The following is a 19,125-nucleotide window of genomic DNA, read 5'->3' as shown; positions in this document are numbered from 1 at the left end:
ACCTCCAAAACCTGGCCTATTTCTGCAATTTCCAGGGGAGAATTCACCAAATCCTCATCCATAATGGACATGTTTCCATATACAGTGGATGGGGATAGGAAGTAAGCCAGAGAATTAAGTCAAAGGGAAATAATCCTCTCATCCACCCACAACTGTAGTGTGAAACATCCCCTGGGACTTAGTCTGTCAGTGCATGTGTGTTGTTATACACTGATGACAGGTGTTCTTTTTTGGCTCAGTTGGTGAGGGAATGGCGTTAGCAAAGTCAAGGTTGTGGGTTCAAGTCCGACAGGGAACAAATATACACACTAAAATCAATGCAGTGTCATATGGGGTAGAGTCTGGTATTAGAACCAACACTGGGTGTGGATACAATGGGAACATGTGGGATTACATTCTATGAATGTAAACGTTAAGTTGTTTATTGATTTTGTCTACATATGTTTTTTTTGTAAGTCGGCAAAAAAAGATTGCAAAAATATATATTGCTAAAATAAATACATAGAATCAATGCACTCCCACACACTGTACTGTGTGGTGATAAAAGTGGCATACATTATTGAAGCGATAACGCCTAGGAAGCCAGTGTTAGGAGGATATATTGGCACAGGTGTTGTTAGGGCTGAGATAGAAAATGGCTAGCTCATCTGATGAGAGAGCACAACACAGCTAACACAGTAACTTCAAACTGATGTTGGAAAGACTGCCAACTAGCTGCACTTTGTTTTGTTTTACCTTTATTCAATTGATATTTCTTTGTATATAAATCCTTAAATTAGGCCAGCTGTTTCATGATTTCGACTGGCTGAGAAAAGCTGCCTGCCTGTCTGTCTCCTCCTGACTCCTACACGTTCATTACTATGGGACAGTGGGAGATCAAATTTGAATATTGAAACAATGTTGCTAATTTCGGAGAGACAGACGGCAAGGTTTATACAAATCTCAGCTGTTGAAAACTAAATTTTAGCCTAAAAGAAATGTGAGATAATGTTTAGATGCTTTTTATAGTGGAGATCAAGTTTATAACTTCCCTGCCTGGGCTGATGAGACAGTGGATTGCACAGTCAGATGGAACAGAGTAATTAAGCATTTTAATGTCATAGCTTTAGTCAGTGGTAACTTGTAGAATAGACACTGGCTGGAAAGCGCTTTTAAACAATGAGCAATCAGGATTAGACCCACCCGTTGTATTATACATTATATACACACATGTTTAAATAGATAGAACTAAAGAAGTGTGATGCTCTACAGTGCTGATCTTCTCACCTGGGCCACGTTGAGTGTGGTAGACACCTTCTCCATCTTGGCTTCCACGGTGCGGTAGCTGAAAGCCCTCTCCAGCACAGACTGCTCAATCCCCAACAGCTCACACATCTCCTTCAGGTCTGGAAAATAGAGCAGAGGAAACTCACTGATAGAACAACTGACACAAACGCTCAATCATAGAGCTTTGTATACAGGCCGTAGGCAAAGAAGAGCTGTATAGCAAACAAAATAGGCAATGACTAGATGAAACGCTACAATAAAGGAAATCTATCCCCTGTAAATAAGGAATCCATATCAATGTTAAGCTTTACCAACAATGCCACTTGATGCCAGTACCACAGTTCAAGTGGGTAGCCATTAGGGCATTAGCTAAACCCTTTCCTTAGAGAGATAAGGTGATCTACTCTGAGATCTCAGACGATCTCCTTTAGGATCAGTGTTGTCTCCTGGCCAGATTACCCCAAAGCAGCCGGACGGAGTAATATTTAAGAGGAGTTACTGCATTAGCCTTAATGTATTTAGGTATTTACAGGTCAATTGTCTCACTCAATTGTCTTATGTAAGAGTAGTGTTGTTGACAAATGTCTTTGTGTATAGTGACAGCTGTCAAATGTTCACAAGGGGAAATTCCATTAATAACCTAATGTAGAAAGTAGAAGTGTGGACTTCATGATTCACACCACAGGCCATGTGGACTTCATGATTCACTCCACAGGCCATGTGAACTTCATGATTCACACCACAGGCCATGTGGACTTCATGATTCACACCACAGGCCATGTGGACTTCATGATTCACACCACAGGCCATGTGGACTTCATGATTCACACCACAGGCCATGTGGACTTCTTCCACTTAAGTGTATCCTGTAGATTAGAAAGGAGTTTTGTTTGCAAAGAAAGAATGCAAAGTTGTGCCACGGCTGGGTTATTCAGACATGCAAAATATTACATTTGCTTAATAGGAGAGAGCTGTTAGCAGTTACATAAGTAGGCGTACTGTACTCACCATCAGAAAACATTGCATACTATAGCAAACTGTAGTTAAGGAGTGAATGTTATTCATAAGGGTTACAAGGAGAAAATCGGACCTCACCTAATTTAAAATGGATGGCCCTCCATATTCCACCTATGCTTGAAGAATAAAAACAAGTGACAATCCCCCTATATCCAAGATAATAAATCATGTCTACCATTTACCCTTACTTCTCAGACAGACCAGAGCGCGAGACATGCAGTTTCAGAAACCATTATTTGTCGTGTAAGCATTACATAGCAACACAGGAATTTTGATAGTGCACAGAGCTGCAGGCCAGAAGGTTGTGGGATCTCCTTTATAGTAAAAGTATTGCATTCATCTATCATCGTATTTGCAGGTCCCCGAAAAAATGGCCTTTTATGAACATTTCATGCAGTTTTACAGCATTTTAAATATTAGAAGGATATTTTGTTACACCACACATTACCGAGGATAGGAATGGACAGAGATAGTGTGCCTGTGTGTTCATCGGGTCATATTTCTCCAATGTCAAATCAGTGAGTCTTGTTTGCAACAAAACTGTCCCTGTTTGCAAATAATTAAATCTGAGATATCACTAAGAATCTGAGCATGGTACTTTCAAAAGTTAGGCATTCATTTCCACACAGAACAAAGCACTGTTAAATTTCACATTATATAAATCAGATGACAATGGGTAGGCCTGCGGTTTTTGCCATTTTCCTTCATTCATTTTACTTCATTCAAAGTATGGCATACCCTCATATCCCTTCAATTCGAGTCTTGGTTTGAACGGAACAGCTCTTCACTGACACGGAAGTAGGCTATTTAAAGAGTGCATGGTGGGTGGAGGAATTGACCAACAAATGTATGGATATTGCAGCCTATAACCTAATTTCATTTGTCAAACAGGTAGGCCTACCTCTTACTTCTAAGACAGGAAGAAATACACTCTCTCACAAAGCCCTCTTGTTAAAAGTAAAGTCTAATTACAATGAAGACTGTGGTCCTTCTGTAGCTCAGTTGGTAGAGCATGGCGCTTGTAACGCCAGGGTAGTGGGTTCGATCCCCGGGACCACCCATACGTAGAATGTATGCACACATGACTGTAAGTCGCTTTGGATAAAAGCGTCTGCTAAATGGCATATATTATATATATTTTAAGACTTTAAATGCTTACTCAAATTTGACTACTTTCAGCACCCATGAGCTGGCCCTTTCTATTGATTGTGTCATGGCTAATGCTTCAAGTTTCAGCTTATTGTGAGGTCAATAACTGATAAATACAGTTGAAGTCGGAAGTTTACATACACTTAGGTTGGAATCATTAAAACTCATTTTTCAATCACTCCACAAATTCTTGTTAACAAACTATAGTATTGGCAAGTCTGTTAAGGACATCTACTTTGTGCATGACAAGTCATTTTTCCAACAATTGTTTACAGATTATTTCACTGTTTCACAATTCCAGTGGGTCAGAAGTTTCCATACACTAACTTGACTGTGCATTAAACAGCTTGGAAAATTCCAGAAAATTATGTCATGGCTTTTGAAGCTTCTGATAGGCTAATTGACATCATTTGAGTCAATTGGAGGTGTACATGTGGATGTATTTCAAGGCCTACCTTCAAACTCAGTGCCTCTTTGCTTGACATCATGGGAAAATCAACAGAAATCAGCCCAGACCTCAGAAAAAATATTGTAGACCTCCACAAGTCTGGTTCAGCCAAGGGAACAATTTTCAAAAGCACTGAAGGTACCACGTTCATCTGTACAAACAATAGTACGCAAGTACAAACACCATGGGACCATGCAGCCGTCATATCGCTCAGGAAGGAGATGTATTCTGTCTCCTAGAGAATAACGTACTTGGGTGTGAAAAGTGCAAATCAATCCAGAACAACAGCAAAGGACCTTGTGAAGATGCTGGAGGAAACAAAAGTATCTATATCCACAGTAAAAACGAGTCCTATAACGACATAAGCTGAAAGGCCGCTCAGCAAGGAAGAAGCCAATGCTCCAAAGCCGCCATAAAAAAGCCAGACTACGGTTTGCAACTGCACATGGGGACAAAGATCATACTTTTTGGAGAAATGTCCTCTGGTCTGATGAAACAAAAATAGAACTGTTTGGCCATAATGACCATAGTTATGTTTGGAGGAAAAAGGGGGATTGCAAGCCAAAGAACACCATCCCAACTGTGAAGCATGGGTGTGGCAGCATCATGTTGTGGGGGGTTGCTTTGCTGCAGGAGGGACTGGTGCGCATCACAAAATAGATGGTATCATGAGGAAGTAAAAGTATGTGCATCTATTGAACCAACATCTCCACATCAGTCAGGAAGTTGGAAGTTAAAGCTTGGTCGCAAACGGGTCTTCCAAATGAACAATGACCCCAAGCATACTTCCAAAGTTGTGGCAAAATGGCTTAAGGACAACAAAGTCAAGGTATTGGAGTGGCCATAGCAAAACCCTGACCTCAATCCTAGATTTGTGGGCAGTGCTGAAAAAGCATTTGCGACCAAGGAGGCCTACAAACCGGACTCAGTTACACCAGCTCTGTCAGGGGGAATGAGTCGAAATTCACCTGATTTATTGTGGGAAGCTTGTGGAGGGCTACCTGAAACATTTGACCCAAGTTAAACAATTTAAAGACAATGCTACCAAATTCTAATTGAGTGTATGTAAACTTCTGACCCACTGGGAATGTGATAAAAAATAAAAGCTGAAATAAATCCCTTTACTATTATTCTGACATTGCACATTCTTAAAATAAAGTGGTGACCCTAACTTACCTAAAACAGGGAATTTCTTACTAGGATTAAATGTCAGGAATTGTGAAAAACTGAGTTTAAACCTCTTAAAGCTAGGGGGCAGAATTTTCACTTTTGGATAAATAGCGTGCCCAATTTCAACTTCCTGCTACTCATGCCAAGAATATAAGATATGCATATTATTCATAGATTTGTATAGAAAACATTCTGAAGTTTCTAAAACTGTTTGAATCATGTCTCTGAGAATAACAGAATTTATGTAGCAGGCAAAACCCAGAGGACTAAACTGTTCAGATTCCACCCCCCCTTTCTCTGTTCACTAAATTGTCTTTGCCATTGGATATTTAATAGGAACCTATTTTCAGTTCCTACCGCTTCCACACGATGTCGCCAGTCTTTGGAATATGGTTGAGGTTATTCCTTTGTTCTATGAAGAAGTAGGCCAACTCGGAACTGGGGACACTTTTGTGAGTTGCGCAAGACGTGAACAGCAGTGCTGGTTTGTTTTCGTTCCTGTATTGAATACAGATTGCCCTGTCTACAATTTGATTGATTATTAACGTTTAAAAATACCCAACGTTGTATTATAAGTAGTTTGAAATATTTTGGCAAAGTTTATAGGCAACTTTTTAAATATTTTTTGTGACGTTTGCATTTCTGTAAGCTGTCTTTTTCTGGATCAAATGCGCTTCATGAATGGACATTTTCAATATATATGGATGGAATTAATCGAACAAAAGGACCAATTGTGAAGTTTATGAGACATATTGGAGTTCCAAAAGACGAAGCTTGTCAAAGATAATGCATATTTTATTTTTTATTTCAGCCTTTGTGTAGCGCCTGCTATGCTAGCTCCTTTGTTTATTGCTGATGCAGATGGGTGCAGGCTATCAGATAATAGCTTTTTATGCTTTCGCCGAAAAGCATTTTAAAAATCTGACACGTGGCTGGATTCACAACGAGTGTAGCTTTAATTGAGTATCTTACATGTGTGATTTAATGAAAGTTTGAATTTTATAGCATTTTATTTGAATCTCGCGCTCTGCATTTCCCCTAGCAATTGGCCAGTTGAGACGCTATCCATAAGAGGTTTTACATGTATTTTGCTAATGTGTATGTAAACTTCCGACTTCAACTGTACATCATGAGCAAGGAACATTGTTTTTAATAAAATCAATCATAGTATTAGCAAGGTATCAAAGTTGACCTCCGGTCTTCCTTCTCATCTTCACACTCTCCTTTTTAAACTGAAAACATAGACTCGCCTGTCTGCAAAATTTTTAACAAAATACGGATGAACCCTTTGACTTCCCTCCTGAACTGCCACTGTAGGCCTACACAGCATAGCCATTGGTTAGGAGGCACAAAACATTTTGATCAGCAAGAACAGAGCAGGCCTGGGATCAGGGTTGGAATATCAATTGCTGTGTGTAATGCAGCCTAGTTGTATTTACACCATCCCAGCATCTTAGAAATAAAACTTTGCGCTGTGCTTCTCCGAGCATGCAGTTCCTAGCCTATAGTTTATGGATCATTTGAATGAGACTTGATATTGGGTGCCCAGCAGAGTCAGATGAGGGGAGGTGTCGGGCACACAGCCATATATAGCCTAATTAGCAACTAATTCTAAAAGACTGAGAAATGTTTACAAATCATTGATTACCAATTACATGTCCCTCCCCTTGACTAGATTTAAAAAAAATACTAAACCCTCTTGACTGAAATTGAAAAAGCATGACCCTCCCCCATTAACCATTCTTTAAATTTCGATCCATCCCTTAAGCCGAGTGGACACTACATGGCTTTCAAATCCTAACATCGCTGAGCCTCTCACATTAAACAACCATCTTTCCTGTAGGTTGTTTTGTCTTGACAACGCAGTGGTGCGCACACTAAATGATCTGGCACAGACTGGGGTCACACTACAAGATTCTTCACTTGGTCATGAGGATTGTTGGATACCACGCTGTCTGGCTCAAAGCAGCCTCAAACATTTTCAGTCCGACATTCACGCTTGACAGTGTTGAAATGTCTAGCCAACATTTTGAATTTAATAATATTACTTGTGTACTTCAGAGCTGTAAAGATTTGACATTTTGGCTTTGGTTAAAGCCAAGTACAGATGCATACTTGTAGTAGTCATCGCTCCTGGTCGAGAGTCTACACGTTCTGGGTGCCGCAAAACATCAATCATTTCACTGGCTTTTTCTCTGGCGAGCTCTCATGGGCTATTGCTGATCACTTGTCAAGAGGATTTTGGTTTTGATCTCAAAAACTTGTCTGGGACAGCTAAAATCGGGGCCAAAATCATGTAGTGTACACCTGGCTTTAGTAAACCATGAAATTAAACATTAACCGGTAGAGGGCAGTGCAACAACACATAGGCTACTGCTGATGGAACTTACTGGTATGGTTTTTTGTGGAGAGGATTACCATTGGTCAGTGGTTATAATCTAACTGATATGTTACAGTATGTTTATTTTATACATCCTTCAATTGACCAGACAATGCAAAAACAAAACAATATTTTCTACAACCACAATACATTATATTTACATTTTCAAGATGTAAGGGAAATCCACATTCTTTGCTATCCATAGGGGCACAAAAGTTGTGGGCACAAAAGTTTTTTTTTTTAAGTGAGATGTGTATGCATGTGTACTGTAACAGGACATTGTGGCCCACCGTAAAGCTGCTGGTTGTCCAGTCAGACCATTGTCTCACCATTCTTGTCCTTGACCCTGCTTTCGTCGAAGCCGTTGACCCTGGACTCTGGTTTGAACTCAATGTTCCCCAGTTTGAGGACGGCTGCTACCAGCTCTAGGACCAACTGCACCTCATCCTCCATAAAACCCACAATCTGCATTGCATTCTGGAAGAGAACAGAGAGAAACAGCCTATCAGACACTTAGCCAAGGCGAGGTGCAGAATAACTCATCTTGATCAGTTAATGAGTAGTTATTTTGGATGCAAGGTGATTTGCAGATCAGTGATTCTCCTCAGTCTGACGTCAATGTACATGTGGTCAACATAAAATACACACTAGTAACAAGGACAACAGGACAACAGGAAGAAGAGTGAGTATCTGGACTGGAGAGGGAAGAGCGAGACAACTAGTGACAGAGGGCAAAGTGATGTGGACTGTGGTGGGGGAAATATTTTAAATGATTAAATGTGTGTTACTGTGATTTGACCCTGTTGTGAACAAGGGTGAGAGAAGACTGTAGCAGGCTGCCTTTGGCTCCTTCAACAGCATCATATCCAGTGGAGAGGCCTATTGTGGTATAGCACTGAACTCAATCGTGTTGAGTTGGACTGCAGCTGAGACGTGGCCTGCTCCCTTACTGAGAAAAGTACTAAGACAGAATACACGGAATCCGTATCCCAAATGGTACCCTTTACCCTACAATACTTTTGTCCAGGGCCCATAGGGTGCATTGTATAGGCAATAGGGCAGTATTTGAGACGCAACCACTTCCACAGAGTCCAAGGGCAGCAAGACAGTGGTTTGGGATAAAAGGAAGGCAGGCACCTCATAACATAACATCCTCTGTGTGTTGTCAACAGTAAGTGAGTCAAGAGGAAGAGGGGCTGAGAAGCTGCACATTGTGACCATGCTCTGCAGCGACAGCCCCACATGTCAGTGTGGGAGGATGCAGCTGCTGTTTCTCCCTCAGGTTTCCCACAGCAGCACAGAAACGGGCAGCCAGACTGCCAGTGTGTATTCTAAAGCATTTAGCTATTGTTTACTGTTGGGAAGGCCTGCACTGCAGGTGAAATTGCTCTTTGATTAATAAAAAGTGGATATAGATAGAAGTTACATAACAGGGGGAGAGGCTGTAGAGGCAGCTAGCCCATAATCAACCCTTGGCTGGTAGGGGGCAGGTTGGCATGGACAAGAGTTACCTTAATCCAATCAACCTGCCCTGGAGATAAAGAGCTCAGACCAGTCCTTACCCTACACCTCAGCCAAACCAACAATTACAATGACAGACAGGAATTAGTGTGAGTGAGTGAGTGTGATAGAGTGTCCCACCCTGACGGTCCTAAAGCTTGCTGCGTCGTCTAGTCCATTGACGGTGGCTGAATCCAGACTCAGGTAGTTGTACTTACTGAAGTCTCTGTCCAACTTCAGCTTCACTGTGGGCCAGAAAGACAAACACACATGGCTTTAGCATGGCCTATTCAGTCAATGCTGGTGTGCAGGTGCTATACACGCACGCAAACATTTCAGAGTAGCAGTTTCAATGGGCACCTTTAAAAGGCCTGTATCAGGTATCAAAGAAGGCCATTCCACTGCGTGGTGTATTGGATTACAGGCTACATTAACTGCTGCTAAATCAAGTCATTTGATATTTGTCCACCATGATATTGTTCTCCTTCAAAAAATACTGCCAAACAGTGGCTGAGCTCCAGCTGAGAACAAATAAGCCATACTGGTTTCACAGTCTTTGTTCTCTGTACTTAATCACAGGTTCGTGTTTAAGTAATGGTCACGTAACCAAGACATGCTTCCGTTAGATAACTCGTGACATTATATTTAGCTCCGTTTCTAAGTGTCGTTACATATATTAAACATTCATGTTGTGACACATGTAATGACGCTTCATAACATGTTAATGACATTGTCATGCAGGTGTTATAAGCACTGGTGTCACATGAAGTGTTACCGATAACTGTGTGTTTAACTTACTCAGGGTGTCCCCTGAAGCTCCAGAAAGAAGCTGGTAGAAGATGTGGAAGTTTCGCTCTCCTCTTGGCTGCTTGCAAACCCTGGACTTCTCCAACAAATCTACGGGACAACAGAAGTACAGGGGATTAAAAAGACACGACTGTTATAAAGAGAAATGACAACTTATTTGATGAGCTTTCTACACGGGCAGGACACAAAAGATCCCATTCAACGAGCTAAGAACATATCTGATATTTTATGTCTACACACGGTCAGTGTCAGACCACATCTGTAGTGCACCGATGGATGCATCTCCCTGTTATAGCCAAATATTAGTGTTTCCAAGGTGACCGAGCCATGGTCATGTTGTCGTCTCATTGTTCATTGTATAGAAGTGGAGCCTCCTAGCCAGCCGGCACAAGAAGACTCCGAGGAGGAAAACATATGAAGAGATCAAGTCAGCTGCTCCTCCATGGCTAATGACCAACTACAACAACACCTATATTGAAAGGATATATGGGATGTATACTTATGATACTAAGGAGTTCAACTAAGGAATGGCATCCTCGATTAATTACACATGAACATAAATGACGCACACTTTGGTATTTAATCAGTTAATGTTGTGGTCAGAGTTAGAGCCCTAGGTCTTTCAAGTTGATCAGAAAAGTAAGAATTTGGTTTTGAGTTTGGTAATGGACAGGCATAGAAAAGCAATGTTTGCTTGACAAGCCAACTTATGTTGAAGATAGGGCTATATTCCGCCCTGGGACCGGAGTAGGATGCCTGTTGGCATTCAGCTACGAGCCCCAAGTCTGACTCATCTTCTCAGCAGGGGCATCAACTGCTTGAAGAGAGTCAGGAACCACTTCATGATGAATTTACACCCTCTCTGACACAGGAGGTCAATAGAACGTACGTGTGTGTATATATGGGTGAGCCCCAGGCGTCAACAGCTATAAGGTAGGTGGTCACGAATCGGTGCCAGCTATTGCTAGCCACGCTTTAACGCCACATGGTAGTCACTAAGTGTGTGTTCATCATTAAGTGTGTGTGTGTTAAATACTAAGTGGTTCTCTCTGGGTTGTCTGTCAGCTCATCAATAACGTAGCATCTTTTACAGAGCGACAGACGAGCTGAGAGATGCATTGCCTCTGAACTGTAATCAAAAAGGGGACAGAACATGGATCCTTTCTTCCTCTCTGCCAAACCTACGAGATTCACATGTAGCTGCCTGCAAGCATCCTATTGACCAGATCAAACTCACAACAGTGAGTTCCAACAACAGAAAACAAGACACAGGAACAAGAAATGTGGCGCAAGAATGTTCTGAACATTCAGGGTCTCCCCACAGGGGGCCCTTCTCTCTGTTGTGACCTTTCCTCTTCTGTACACTGGAAGAGTTCAGCCCTGTTATTGATTTCCACTACTAAGGCCGCTTCGCTATGTTTTCCATGCCTGCTGTGAAGCATTTGTCAAATTTAGAATGGTATTATGAACAAATGAACAAACATGCATTTCAGGAGAAATGTCAGACATGCTATATGCTGCAAAGTAAGAATGAAAGTCCTGTCTTGCTGTTTTGACTAGGGTATAACAAGCACCAAACGACTGGCCTTTTGGGCATTGGAAACCCTCTTCTTGGCACGTTACCACTATTCAAGTCTACTTTGTTATCGCACCAAACTAATTCCCCAATGACAAAGTTAAAAACATTTAAACTCTCAGTCCAGACAAAGTTCAACACATACAGTTTGACACATTATCCCATACAAAACTAGCATGCATGGATGTAGTGTCCTAAACCCTCCTCCACTGTGGCCTAACCCTAGCTGCTCCACTGTAGTGTGACCATGTCCTAGAGCAGGGGTCCTCAAACCGCTCCTGGGGACCCATAATCGTTCCATGCATTTGATCTTGTCATCAGCTAACATTTGATATAAATTGTCAACTATTTATCAGGCCCTTGACTAAGTGAATCATGCAAGTTAGTTCAGGGCTACAACAAAATTGTGAAATGTCTGTGGATCCCAAGGAGAGGTTTGAGAACAACTTCCCTTGATGTGTTCCTGCTCTATATCTGCAGTTAAAGAAGACATTTAGGTCATGGAGCAAGCTGGAGATTGTGCGAGGGCCATAACTAGCTGTCAGCTGACTGTGCTGCAGCAGCAACAAAGACCCAGAGGAATTTATAGCTTGTGACTTCTGAGGGAAGCCCTCGGGCAGTCAAGGCCTTTCCCCTTCCATCCTGTCCTTCTCGTCACTCCATCCTAATAAACATCTCCTTGTACTGGACCGTCTTCATTAGCTACTCCATAATCAAATTTCAAATCACATTTATTTATAAAGCCCTTCTTACATCAGCTGATGTCACAAAGTGCTGTACAGAAACTCAGCCTAAAACCCCAAACAGCAAGCAATGCAGGTGTAGAAGCATGGCGGCTAGGAAAAACTCCCTATAAAGGCCAGAACCTGGGAAGAAACCTAGAGAGGAACCAGGCTATGTGGGGTGGCCAGTCTTCTTCTGGCTGTGCTGGGTTGAGATTATAACAGAACATAGCCAAAATGTTCAAATGTTCATAGATGACCAGCAGGGTCAAATAATAATAATCACAGTAGTTGTAGAGGGTGCAATAGGTCAGCACCCCAGGAGTAAATGTCAGTTGGCTTTTCATAGCCGATCATTCAGAGTATCTCTACCGCTCCTGCTGTCTCTAGAGAGTTGAAAACAGCAGGTCTGGGACAAGGTAACATGTCCGGTGAACAGGTCAGGGTTCCATAGCCGCAGGCAGAACAGTTAAAACTGGAGCAGCAGCACGACCAGGTGAACTGGGGACAGCAAGGAGTCATCAGGCCAGGTAGTCCATAAGACAGAGAGGGCCGTGGAGTATGTGTGATCAATCACTCTGTTTCCTGTGACCTCATGGCTGAATCTCTTCACGCCAGACAAAACATGAACATGAGACAGGACGAAACAATAACAGAGGTTGGAGGGACAAGATAGCGTGACAAGACGAGGCACTGCAGTCAGAAACTAGTCTTTCATGATTTAATGTGTATGTATGTCAACTGTTTAGGTTGTTTTAGTTTGCTTCCTCACCCTCTAGTTCCTGTGCGTCGATGACCCTCCATTGACTGGAAACAATGTAATATCTTTGATCGCCATCTCTTTGGTGAGCCGACCAACCGGGCGTGCAGAGACAGCATGTGGAATGTGACACGCTATGATCGACCCCCACTCCCCATCTCTTCCCTTCTTTCAGGCCCTCCCCTCTCTATATCTCCCAGTCCCGCTCCATGACTACCTCTCAATCTCTCCCTGGATCTGGCCCTGTGGTGTATGGTGTGAGACAAACCATTACCATGGCGGGATGACTAACTGACTTACTGGGGGATTTAATTGAGCCAACTGTGTCAGTGGGATATAACCATGACAGGGCTACTCTATCACTACCACGCTCACATCAATGACATGACAGGGCTAGAGCGATGGAGGAGAGCTTAGCATGTGGCCATTCTATTGCAGCATAAGGTGTGTGTGTGTCCTTAATAATACTCACAGTTGCTAATAACTCCACCCAGAGGGTCTCCTTTGAAGTCAAACTCAATGTCCATGTATTTTCCCTGCAGAGAAGGAGAACACAGTGATTAGAAATGCCTGACAACCACTATATAGGGAATAGGTGCCATTTGGGACACACGTCATCTCTGATATCCCTCTGTCCTTTTTCTTTTTTTTTCACCAATGGGATGAGTCGGGCACAGGGCCCACCCCTTGATAACAGAGCATTAAGGTCTTTAATACCGTGGCAACATCACTTTGAAGCACTGACATGACCACAATGCCCTGGTGTGGCTTTAAAGTTATTCTCACTATGCATTTCAAGATATGTAACTTTCAAAATACAGAAACCATCCCTGTATGATGCATTTTGCATCATACAGGGATGATTTCTGTATTTTGAAAGTTACATATCTTGAAAACTTGATTGCTGACAAGCATAACATTTTGTGACTATGTCAACAACAGACTAATGAAACAAATACCAAAAGATAGTTTTGGGGTGGAGTTTTCCTTTATGTGATATTCTTCAGGAATCAATGGGTAAATATTAACAAGTGAAATGGCCATTGAACAGATTCCCAGATCCCAGGCAGTAGGTAAGAGGCAGGAGGCAGCTCTCATACGCACAGGCTGGGATCACTGCAAACCTCACTGACATGAGCTTTACGTTACCAGAGGGAACAGAAAGGAGAAAGGAGTTCCTCTTTAAATTCATTTTGAATAAGACGTTTTGTCTCCAGGCACTAGACCTGTTCATAAAGTCAGCTACCAAATCACACATTTGTTTGCTGTGACGTGATGGACTGTAAGTGGAGGAAATGCCTTTGTTTCTTCTCCCATTTGAAAGGTAAGTAAAACAAACCATCTCGCTCACTTTCTCCCTCTGTCCTGTTTCAGGTTTGAAATAGAAGTTATAAATGACAGTGGGCCCAGTGTCTTCGTGGCCGTTGAGATTTTTCTTCCTTTTATTTATAGCTGACAGTTCTTCAAAAAGCTGTAGCTTAAACTGGCGATAGATGCTGCCAGGTTCAACAACATCACCAGTTTCTCTGCAGGGGGAAAAAACAGGGCAAATATTCATTCCTCGTTTTGAGGAGAGGAGTTTGGACAGAATGGCATTCGTTGGAACACGCAGGAGGTGCTCATCCAGCAGTTTATACCAAAGTTAACTAAATATAAACAGATCAGGCATAATCCCAAAAGATTCCCCTGCTATGATATCCTAAACCTGAGCACAGGCTAGGGCCAGATAGATAGGTACACCATGGGTTTAGTGAGTGAGTGGAACAACCGTATGGATGCCACAGAGGCCGTTCAGTTTGGTACATGGAACACTTGTACTCCAGACTAAACTGACTCATGGGACATTTAAGTTAAGATAACAAAATGATACATGGCATGAGTAGGGGCTGTGAATTTTGCACCGATGACCAGATCCCTAACCACAGCCCTAGACATTAGGTCATCATCATGAATAAAAATGTGTCCTTAACTGACCTGCCTGGTTAAGTAAAGGTTAGATAAATAGGCATTAGTTGAAGACTGGTTAGCTTCTGAGGCAGTCTGGGGTATGGGTCAGTCAATGCGTTTCCAGTCTTGGGGAAGCCTGTAGTAATGTGATGACATCAGAAACATTGGAATCTAGAACAGGCAGCTGCTGGCTGCCAATGGGCCCCTGTGGAATACACAGTCAGCCAGCAAGGAAGCGTGAGAAAGAAAGAAATACCGTGCTGCAGTCCAAAACAGGACATCTCATTTTATATCTACAGCGTCTGGAAATGAAATGTTTTCCTAGATTAGTCTGCCAGACAAGAACCTTCCAAGAGCAAGATAGTGATTGCATCATCAACCTGCTGATGTTCGCTTCATCATTCAAAGCGTCAGTCAAAGTTTCCTAATGCTCCAGTGCTGCCGGAGCCATGTTCGCACAAAGAATTCTCACTGTGCATAAGTCATTTTAGGAAAGGCGAGGTAGAGTAGTAGGCCTCCAATTATGTTAGTTCCACAGGGGCAGCTGGCGTATGGCAGCTGAGGAGCAGCTTGATAGGTCAAAGGTCAGCGGTCACTAACACAGTTACTGTAAACCTAACCCTCCCATTGGCTGACTATATTGTATCATTGATACAGTCTCCACACCAGCTAAGGCCTGAGACACAAGATGTTTTGCAATGATGTGCTGTAATCTTTAACTGTACCAGCAGCACCGTACTGGCGCCTGGGCCAGGTGAGGGGGGAGTGGATATCTTTAATGCTTTAAGAGCCATCTCCCTGTAGGAAAACATGACGCCAAGGAGTTGCGCTTCTGGAGAAAAGATACGTTTTCCAAAGGTAACTTGGCAGGGGCCATCGGCAGACACCTGGATATAGTTGCCCCCAAAAATGACCCTGACGTGGGTGTCACCTCTATCCTGTGCTGTTGCTATGCTGTAACTGTAAATGTAATGGCTTGGTGTTATGTAAGGTTCTGCAGAGAGAGACAACTGCAGGCTACACTGAGAGAAGAAAAATAGGGAAGGACAAGGGGAGAAAGTGATATGAGAGAAGAGGAAAAAAAGAGAAAGGTTGAGGGTTTGTTTGTCTGTCTTAATCTAGAGTAAACAATTAACTTCATTGGACGAGACCATCAGACACAGAGTCTGAGAGGATGGCGCCAGAGAGAATGGCAGCAATTGACAATTGACCAATTGTGCTACTTTGAGTTTTTTGTTGTTGTGCTGATCTTAACTTTTTTTTACATGTTTCCGCCATTGTTTCATATGATCGAAAAGTGCTTCTGGACATCAGTGCTATCACTAACCTCCATTTGGAAGAGGAATTCTACTTCAATGAAATGGAAGCGAAAGACATTGATTATCGTGGACCAGGCCCAAATCCCCAATACTCTGAGGAGACGCCGGAGTGTGGGATACCTGACAAGACTACATCGAAGAGTGGTAAATTGCCTCTATCCTCCATCCTATTGGCAAACCTGCAATCGCTGGAGAATAAACTGGATATGCTCCGTTCGAAACCATCCCATCAACGTGATCTGAAGAACTGTAATATCCTATGTTTCTCAGAGTTGTGGCTGAATAAGGACATGGTAAATATAAATCTAGCTGCTTTTCTATACATGGCAGGACAGAACGGCTGCATCCCGGAAGCTCAGAAGATTGGAGGTGTGTGTCTCTTCGTTAACAACAGCTGGTGCGCGATCTCCAATATTAAGTCTAGAGGTTCTGCTCACCGGTGATCGAATACCTCATTATCGCTGTAGATCATACCATCTACTAAGAGAATTTTCATCTATATATTTGGTAGCTGTCTATTTACCACCACAAACCGATGCTGGCCACATTAGATGCGCTACTTAAGGCCATAAGCAAACAAAAAAATGCTCACCCAGAGGGGACTTTAATAAAGGAAAACTGAAACCTGTTTTACCTCATTTATACCAGCATGTCACCTATGCAACGAGGTAAAAAAAAAACTCTAGATCACCTACAGTATATTCCAAAGCTCTCCCTCACCCCGGCAAATCTGACCATAGCTCGATCCATAGCTCGATTCCTGCTTACAAACAAAAAATCAAACAGGAAGTACCAGTGACCTGCTCAATACGGAGGTGGTCCGATGAAGCGGATGCTAAGCTACAGGACTGTTTCACTAGCACAGACTGGAACATGTTCCGGGATTCAGCCGATGGCACTGAGGAGATTACCAGTCATCGGATTCATTAATAAGTGCATCAACGATGTCCCTACAATAACTGCACGTACATATCCCAACCAGAATCCATGGATTACAGGCAACATCCGCACTGAGCTAAAGACTAGAGCTGCCACTTTCAATGAGCGGGACACTAATCCGGAGGCTTATAAGAAATCGCGCAACACCCTACGACGAACCATCACAGGTAAAGCATCAATACAGGACTAAGATCAAATCCTACTACACCGGCTCTGATGCTCGTTGGATGTGGCAGGGCTTGCAAACTATCACCGATTACGAAGGGAAATCCATCCATGAGCTGTCCAGTGACGCAAGTCTTCCAGACAAGCTAAATACCTTCTATGCATGCTTCGAGGCAAGCAACACTGAACCACGCGTGAGAGGACCAGCTGTTAAAGATGACTGTGATCATGCTCTCTGTAGCCGATGTGAGTAAGAACTTCAAAACAGGTTAACAAGGCCGCAGGGCCAGATGGATTACCAGGATGCATAATCCGAGCATGCTCTGACCAGTGGCAAACATCTTCACTGATATTTTCAAACTTTCCCTGACCCAGTCTATAATACCGACATGTTTCAAGCAGACCACCATAATCCATGTGCCCAAGAACTCCAAGGTAACCTGTAGCAGTGAAATGTTAGACACACTCCAATTCACATACCGCCCCAACAGATCCAAAGACGACAATCTCTATTGCAATCCACAATGCCCTTTCCCACCTGGAAAACAGGAACACCTATGCGAGGGTAGGCAACAACACATCCTCCAAGCTGACCCTCAACATGGGGCCCCTCAGGAATGTGTGCTTAGTCCCCTCCTGTACTCCCACGACTGCGAGGCCACACTCACGACTCCAATGCCTTCATTAAGTTAGCAGATGACATGATGGTGGTAGGCAGTTTCACTGATGACGATGAGACAGCGTACAGGCATTTCGCTACAATAACATCTGCTAACCATGTGTACGTTACCAATACAATTTGATTTAGTCAGAGACCTGACAGTGCGGTGCCAGGACAACAGCCTCTCCCTCAACGTCAGCAAGACAAAAATGAGCCAATCAGGGACTACAGGAAACGTGGTGCCAAGCACGCCCCCATCCACATCGACGGGGCTGTTGTGGAACAGGTCAAGAGCTTCAAGTCCCTCGGTGTCTACATCAATAAGGAGATATCATGGTACACACTAGGGCTGGGCGATATGGCAAAAATCTCATATCCCGAAATAGGTCATGTCATATACCGATAAATATCACGATGTAGCACATTCTGTAAATTCAATCAATAAATAGTTTATATAAAATGACCACATGTAAAGGTATAGTTCTTATTACATTGTGAATTACTCACAAATAAAAAAGGTAGTAATTTGATTATTTCTCCTTTTATTTAGATCCTTTGTGCACATTTTCAATTAAGAATGTAACAAAATATAAAATATTAATGTAGAAAATCTAAAAAGGTAAATTGAAGTGTTTTCTATGTTTCAAGGCCTAAAAAATTATATAAATCTCTATTTTTTTATATGTATATATTTACTCAGCAAAAAAAGAAAAGTCCCCTTTTCAGGACTCTGTCTTGTAAAAAACCCAAATAACTCCATAAATCTTAATTGTAAAGGGTTTAAACACTGTTTCCCATGCTTGTTCAATAAACTATAAACAATTAATGAACATGCACCTGTGGAACGGTCGTTAAGACACTAACAGCTTACAGATGGTAGACAATTAAGGTCACAGTTATAAAAACTTAGGACACTAGAGCCCTTTCTACTGACTCCAAAAGAAAGATGCCCAGGGTCCCTGCTCATCTGTGTGAACGTGCCTTAGGTATGTTGCAAGGAGGCCAGCGCAATAAATTGCAATGTCCGTACTGCGAGAGAGGATGTTCATCCTCGCAGTGGCAGACCGCGTTTAACATCTGGACAGGATCGGTACATCTGAACATCACAGGTACAGGATGGCAACAACAACTGCCCAAGTTACACCAGGAACGCTCAATCTCTCCATCAGTGCTCAGACTGTCCGCAATATGCTGAGAGTGGCTGGACTGAGGACTTGTAGGCCTGTTGTAAGGCAGGTCCTCACCAGACATCACTGGCAACAACGTTGCCTATGGGCACAAACCCACCATCGCTGGACC

General features: G+C 42.6%; 1 protein-coding gene across 7 annotated transcripts in view; it reads right to left on the bottom strand.

Moving 5' to 3' along the window:
- The window catches only part of LOC124047485 (unconventional myosin-Ib-like), a 172,088-nt gene that overhangs the window by 28,702 nt on the left and 124,261 nt on the right, over window positions 1–19,125 (bottom strand). For all 7 annotated transcript variants that reach the window (XM_046367805.1, XM_046367807.1, XM_046367806.1 and 4 more), the window contains 5 exons: window positions 13,268–13,331; window positions 9,729–9,827; window positions 9,072–9,175; window positions 7,760–7,907; window positions 1,267–1,385 (listed from right to left, as the gene is read on the bottom strand). In XM_046367805.1, the coding sequence (XP_046223761.1) occupies window positions 1,267–1,385; window positions 7,760–7,907; window positions 9,072–9,175; window positions 9,729–9,827; window positions 13,268–13,331 (534 nt within the window). The remainder of the gene's footprint in view (window positions 1–1,266; window positions 1,386–7,759; window positions 7,908–9,071; window positions 9,176–9,728; window positions 9,828–13,267; window positions 13,332–19,125) is intronic.

The sequence above is a fragment of the Oncorhynchus gorbuscha genome, linkage group LG01 (genome assembly GCF_021184085.1).
Source record: "Oncorhynchus gorbuscha isolate QuinsamMale2020 ecotype Even-year linkage group LG01, OgorEven_v1.0, whole genome shotgun sequence".
In the NCBI taxonomy this organism is placed as follows: Eukaryota; Metazoa; Chordata; class Actinopteri; order Salmoniformes; family Salmonidae; genus Oncorhynchus; species Oncorhynchus gorbuscha.
The sequence above is the reverse complement of the archived record's forward strand: the minus strand, read 5'-3'. Positions and strand labels throughout refer to the sequence as shown.